This window comes from Zophobas morio, unplaced genomic scaffold (genome assembly GCF_036711695.1).
Source record: "Zophobas morio isolate AGI-343-1 ecotype UQ-CSIRO unplaced genomic scaffold, CSIRO_AGI_Zmor_V1 ptg000011l, whole genome shotgun sequence".
NCBI lineage: Eukaryota > Metazoa > Arthropoda > Insecta > Coleoptera > Tenebrionidae > Zophobas > Zophobas morio.
In genome coordinates this window covers 3279463-3286524 of record NW_026972116.1, presented here as the reverse complement: position 1 = coordinate 3286524, position 7062 = coordinate 3279463, and the positions used below count along the sequence as shown (strand labels likewise).

General features: G+C 33.0%; 1 protein-coding gene across 5 annotated transcripts in view; it reads right to left on the bottom strand.

Annotated features, from left to right (window-relative positions):
* Positions 1–1230: 1230 nt before the first annotated feature.
* LOC135126678 (A disintegrin and metalloproteinase with thrombospondin motifs 12-like) overlaps positions 1231–7062 on the bottom strand; it is a 90431-nt gene continuing 84599 nt past the window's right edge. For 2 of the 5 annotated variants that reach the window (XM_064052741.1, XM_064052742.1), the window contains 3 exons: positions 2804–3063; positions 2471–2747; positions 1231–1686 (listed from right to left, as the gene is read on the bottom strand). In XM_064052741.1, the coding sequence (XP_063908811.1) occupies positions 1348–1686; positions 2471–2747; positions 2804–3063 (876 nt within the window). In that variant the 3' untranslated portion in view covers positions 1231–1347. Of the gene's footprint in view, positions 1687–2470; positions 2748–2803; positions 3064–7062 lie in introns of those variants that run through there. The other 3 variants (XM_064052744.1, XM_064052745.1, XM_064052746.1) reach the window with 3 other exon arrangements.

The window sequence follows — 7062 nt, the reverse complement described above, 5'->3', positions numbered from 1 at the left end:
GTTTAGTAATTTTCTCTATGTATTATATTATTATTTTTATTATTATTATATTATATTTATTGTTACAACCCAAAACGGTAGCTGTATAGCCCCTAGAAAACACAGTATTTATAGAGCTATAGGTAGTTAGTTGCCAGCAGGCTCGTGGAGAAGCAGTGGGTTCTGACTGCGGGGCGTGAGGTGGCTTTAGATTAGGGGAACAACACAAATAAGATTACACAACCGATTTGGTTATAGTGACGTCACACTGGGCGCCACCAGGTTTTTATTAAAATTAAGGAAGATAATTTATAGTAAAAAAAATGGGAAAAAGATAATAGGTTTTTTATAATCCTATTATTAAAGTATTTAAATAAATAAATTAGTGAAATAAAATAAATGAGCAAACTAAGCTAAAAAAAGTAAACTAAGCAAAATAGTCGAATACAAAATAAGCGAAAGCAACGAAAGAAAAGAAATATTTCGGCGTAGAAAATCTACATTTTTATATTTCACAACTTGATGAAAAAAAAATCTTTATGAGACCTCTGTATAAAAATTTGTACTGGTTTAATTGTAAAATAGTTTAAAAAGACGCCTTTAAAATAAAAACATTACTATGCTTAATATGTGAACCTACTTTGTGTATTACCCATTTTCTCCAAAGCGAATCCTTTAATTCTCCTGAAATATCAGTAAGCAAATGGATTTGGAGGCAAATGAAATTATGTACAAATAACTTTACCGCTTCTTTTAACTTTAATACATACGCAGTATATCTGAGCATTCATTTTTAAGGTGACTTCCCTTAATAATGTGTTGTGATTTTTATTCACATTTGAAACCAGTGACGACAATAAGCTAAATGTGGGTGACTGATTCAGTTACAGATTCTTGTAATACTAATTTAAATTACTACAAATTTTCTTATTTGTATATCAAAGAGGAGGCTGCCTGTTTTTACATCGAATTAATCTTTGACCTCGTATATTTGATTAAAGGGACGCTTTATGAATGCTGAATGTGTTCGGGTCCAGACATGATCTTTACCGAACCTACGGCAAACGGTTCAAACCAATCAACAGGGATCTCTAAATTTGGATGCCCTAAGAAACTCGTCCCGGATCTTATTCCGTATTTATTACAAGCAAACAGAATTTTGCTACATCAAGTAAAAACGTTCGGAAATCCGATTACTTCAAAGTGCATTCAAGTGAATACTCGTGTTTGAAAAGTGTACGTAAATGGGATATCGCTCCACTGGAAAATGATTTATTTATGGATATAAATTTACTTAATAATAAAATATAACAGACGATATAATAAAATTTAACGGAAATAGTACAAAATCTTCTTAATGGAATCCTCTTAAGTTTTTTCTTTCCGTTTTCTGTCTTTCTGTTTTCCCCTCTGTGAATTTTTCAGGATCTTGGCCGCAGATTCACCTGTGGCAATTTTAGCTGCGGATGTATCTATGCTATCTCCTGCTTGATCTCCCATCGTTTCAAATGCTGTGTCTGATAAATTGAGGGACAGATGAGATTGTTTTAATGGCACCTCTATCACTTTAATCTCTTCTGGAGGAATCCTATCTTTTACTATTTGCCCCACATTAAGATGTACTGCTTTTTTCTCATTTTCCTCGTCGCATAATTTTTTATCATATTGTCTTTTATGGGCAGCTCTATCTTGCCTCTCTTCTTTATCCTGTGAGATATAAAAGAAATGTAACGAACGGTAAGAGCCTTTTTCATTATCGCATCGTAACGGCCGCGTTAAACTAAATATAAAGATCACAGTTTACGGAATACAAAACAGTTTTTAACATTTAAACGACCTCGGCTAATAAAAACAATAATAACTACCGCATCAATAAAAAGATCGCTCGTACAGCGTATTTTACATAATACTTATATTTGAGAACATCATAATCTTAGTTGTAACACGTTCGATTTCACCAGAAATAAAGGAAACTTTTGTTTTTCATTAGAATTATTCTTACGAAATCCATATCAGTCATATCACATTAGAATCTTTTTGAGAAAATATTGTTTGAAAACTCTATTCCTCTGTACCTCTCTCAATCATTGTTCACAAATAAAAATCGAACTACTTAACAACACAAGGTAAAATAGAAAAGATATTTTATTCTTGTCAAGTTTACATGACAACAGTGAGACTTTCATTGTTGAAGAAAAATTGTAAATTTCATGATACTAAATTTAGAAAGAATTTAAAAACAAATGTTACCTTCAACTTCAGTAAGACTAGAAATGCCACAACCAAGTTTAAATTTTTCCAAATATATCTACTTTTGCAAATTCTCATCGGTTAATTTGTTTAGTACACTGATACTTAGTACTTTTTAAATTATTAATTCCGTCACGTATTTGGTCTTAATTTTACCTATTTCCTCCTTTAGTTTGAACAATTAATTGAATGCAGAATTATAAGATAGCAAAATATTAAACAATCAAAACGGCGAACTTACCACATCCCTGGAGTATCTCCCAGTAAAATAAATTTGTTTCCACACATCCTCCATCATGTCATCAGGTAAGCCATCTGTGTATCTTTTACTTTTACACTTCTTATGCGAATTACATAATTCCCTAGTTCCCGGTTTGGATTCAGTGCACTCTTTATCCTCTACTAGGATGTCATCGGCCCCAGGATGAGGATTCTGCTTCACACACTCCACTTCTCTCATTCGGACGCCAGCTTTAAACTTACACGCATGGCATTTTCCCCATTTCCCGACTTTCCATCTATACAAAATTCAATTATTTAAGTACTATTTTTACCGTATCACAACATCTTTTACTTAGTTTTACACGGTTTCCAGTTGCAACCTACCACCAACATGTCGTGTTCTGGTAGAGATTCACAGAAAGAATCGCTAACAATTCCAGTTTTTTTTTCCACACAATTCCATTTGGCAATGCGATTGCCTCCACCGCAATTAACTGTACAGGTTTCCCAGTCATTTTGCTCCCAATGATACGATGGTGTGTAAGAGGTGTCCAAAGAAGGTTCAGCATATTTGTAACGGTAACCCGGATTGTCCGGGCCGTAGAAAACTACCTGACGAAGAAATTATTTTAGTAAACCTGCTTGTTACCTAACATTGCTTTCAAAATTTGTTTATATTGTCAACACATACTCGTAAGTTATGACACCGACTTTAAAAAAAATCTTCTAAAATGTCTTCTAAAAAATTGTTTGGTTTAGTGCCTTGTCTTTAATTCAGTTATTGAAAAATGAAATATGATAATAATATATATTTACGTGAAAAAAAAAAAAATATAACAACATTTTGGGAAAACATCGATGTGAATAAGATGTAAATGAAAAATAGACAGATAATTTCCGAAACTAACGTATCGATTGTCGGCAAATTTTATATGTATGTATGCAAGAATACCGCGTAGATGGTAAAACGCTAACCAACATTTGTCTGATCATGGGCACTGACAACAGGATGACGTCATCTCCAAAATTTACAGCAGTAAAGTTGTAATAGTTACAACTGATTGCAGTGGAAAGACTAGAAAGAGTAAATTAGTGAACGTCATTTCCTTATTTAGTGTAAGTAAAATAGAAAAATGGTAACAAAAAGTAATCTTTACTTAAAATCTTCCCTTCGAAAATGCATGAGGGAAGGGGTTAACGGCAGGACGTAATCATAACTAGTATAGTTCGTTACATGATCAGAAAACTGGTCTAAAATTATGCTGCCCCTAAACTACAGTGTAACAAATCTCGTTTCTTTGAAAAATTGTAAAATTTGATTTTCTGATTTTTACTTCCTGAGCGTAAGCTTTATCGCTGCATTCATAATTTATATATAGATTGGCTTATACAGAAAAAAATAATTAATGAATTTGTAAAATGTCAGGTATGCTAGACGAATTTGACGTGGTTAGTTAGTTATTAAGTGATTTCATGAATTAATCTCATTAAAAAATTGGTTATCTGCTTTATAAAAATGTCCGGTTGTAAAAGTAATAGTGTAAAGGGTATAAGATTATTTTGTTTAACAAGTGGTGAGAAAAGTATATAAATATATAAAAAAATACTTTATATATAATATTTAATATCTCACCGTCATGTTCTCCAATGCCAAATCCGCATTATTTATTAATCAAATTAATTTTTCATAAATTCACGGTTGTAAATGTAAATAAGAAATAACTATGCATGGAAAAACGATGGCAATCAATTTTTATGATATGATACACCCCGTGCCGATGAAAATGTAAATATCTAACAAAAATTGATCCTTAATTACATTTGATGCAATCTGAATTTTAACTGACGGTTTCTGAAATAGAATTAGTTAATCCGAATTTCAGTGGATGCTTTCTGAAATAGAACTAATTAATCTGAATTACAATTTATATAATCGAAAGTCAACTTCATCTTTTCTAAAATATATACAATTGGAAATGGTGTAGAGCACAATTTCAAGTTGGGTTGTAATGTTTTTAAATTGAATAGCATTGAAAGTTGCAATATTTTAAAGTTGGCGGGTAATTTTGCCCGAAAATGGCGGATGTTTGCGGTAGTTTCTATATGTAGGGACTTTACAGCCCTGCACAACAGAATTAGAAAGGGAGAGAAAAGGCACCCAAGGGAATCACTCAGTTAGTTCTCAACTTTGCCTCAGTAATTATTCCAAACCCTTTTGCCAGCCTTGGCGAATTGTTGCCAATTGGGCTACTTTTAAATTTGTTTGGCGACCAAAATTTTAAAGTTGGCTAGTGGCGATTTTTTGGCGACTTTTATAGTATATTAAGTATTAAGAACGGTAAGGGGTGTTTACTGATCGAAGGCAAAAGTTTGGAGACGGAGCGAAGCGACGTCTCCAATTTGTCTGAGACCAGTAAACCCCCTTAACGTTCGTGATGCTTATACTATTTTTTGTACGACCATCAAAAGATTTGCGTCTTTTTATCAAATTCATAAATTGAAAGAATTTATATCAAACATCGTTTTTTAATTTAAAATTTGTTACTATGGTTTCGATTAATATAAACAACAATTTTAAAAATCAGTTTCCATTTTGACCGCTGTCGATTAGATTTGATCTGGCTTGATTTCAAGTTAATTTTCTTTCCGCGACTATTAGTGAGTGATTTATTTGCTTAAAATATCAATCATGAGTGATTCGGAAAGCGAAAATGTCGAAGTCGAACACGCATGGAATTTAAAATAAAAAAAATCTTGAATGCATGATTACTTACCGTTCAGCTGAACAGTAAGTAATTTACTTACCGTTCGCCTCTTAGTTGTTAGTCGTAGCAACCCGTAAACTGAACTTACTGCTATGGAAACCTATACGGTAAATGATTCAAAAAGCAATGGTCGTACAAAAAAGATCTTTACAAGCGATTAACCATTATTTACAGTTTCTGCTCTGTCACTTGGTTACGTCGCCTGCTGTACATAATCATAATCAGCTAATGCAATTTGATTCGATTTTCGTCGCATTTATTCGGATACTTTCGGCACAATAGCCACTCGTATTGGTCGAACGTAAGCACCGCAAGAAACTTGCATCGGCTACGAACCCGCTTCCGGATGCGGAGTTGTTATAAATGCATGTTAGCAAAACCTGATGCCGAACTTTCTCCCGTTGCCCGTTTGCGTATGCGGAATAGCTATAAATCCAGCTTTAGTATTTCAGAGGCGAAAACGTATACTGCAGAACATAACGTTTTAAAACAGCTTGCCAAAATTAAAAGAATTCCACTATACATATAAAATTTTAGAACAACGGGTTCAGTAAAAAAAAAATTGTGAACATTTTTCTTATTCAAATTTAGGTGTATACTTATAGACTTTAGAAAATAAAGCTGGCTAATTTCTCAAGGCACATTTTATTTATTCTTTTTGCAAACTTTACAAAATTCAGTGTCAAAACGAGCAAATATGCACTGCTAAGCGATCACCCTCGTAGTGGATATTTTAAAATTTAACCACAAAACTGAAAATTCGTGTTTTGTCTTTCTTTCATATCTGACTCTGATACAGAGATATAATTTATTAATAGTGGAACACAGTGGCGGTTCGTGGAGTTTTCTCAAATTTGAAAAGCACTACTTTTTATATCTTTCATTATCTGAATAATTTTTTTTGTCATGCCCACGAAAAGAACACTCGTGCGTTGATAGATAAATAAACTTTTGCATCGATTAGTCTTTTCAAAATTGCCCTATTTTCACCAACTTTCTCGTTATAGTTCTCAATATCCCTCTTATGAGCGGAATCAAAAATAGTAGATGTGATTTTTCATGCCTTTCTATAGCTCTTGACAAATTTTGTAAATTATTATAGCCTGTTTTATCCCAAACGGAAGATTCATCACTTGTGAATAATATACAATTCCAACAGTATAATTTGTTTCTTAAAACCGAAGCCGTTAACTATTTAGTTTTATTATCATTGCGCGGAAACTTATCGTACGGCAGCAATCCCCCAGTTGAAGTAAGGTGTGTTTTACGGCGAGTAGCGGGGACGCTTTGATCTGGTCCACAAGGTCGTAGCCAGTGCGTCTCTAGGAGTGTTAACAGCTAGTAAAAAAACTATTGCTATATTACTATATTACTTCAAATAATAATACTCGGTGCCCTTATTAATTTTTCAACCACAAGACCACAGATCTGTGATCTTGAAATGTTCTATTATGTTAATATAGTCCAAAAGAAAAATATATTTGTAATTAAAGTACTGACGCGGCAGCACTGGCTGGAGCGTCTGAGATATTATTCCGCCCGTTGTTTATTATAATGATTTTCATTAAATGCTCTGTTTTGCTTTCTACCTGTCATTACCATTAATGGGAGTGGTGGTGGTGGTCTCCCCTTTTGTTTTATACCTATCTTTTTATCACAATCAAGCTACTAAATTAATTTTTTAATAGCTAATTTACGTATCTGCACATGAGACTCAATTATTTTCGTTGCTCATTCTCGTTAAGTATAAGTAATATTAATATGCCGATAATACCAACTGTTTTTAACGATCAGAAATAAAATGCAAATAAATGATACAAAAAACACCTTAGACTTTGCGTAGGTA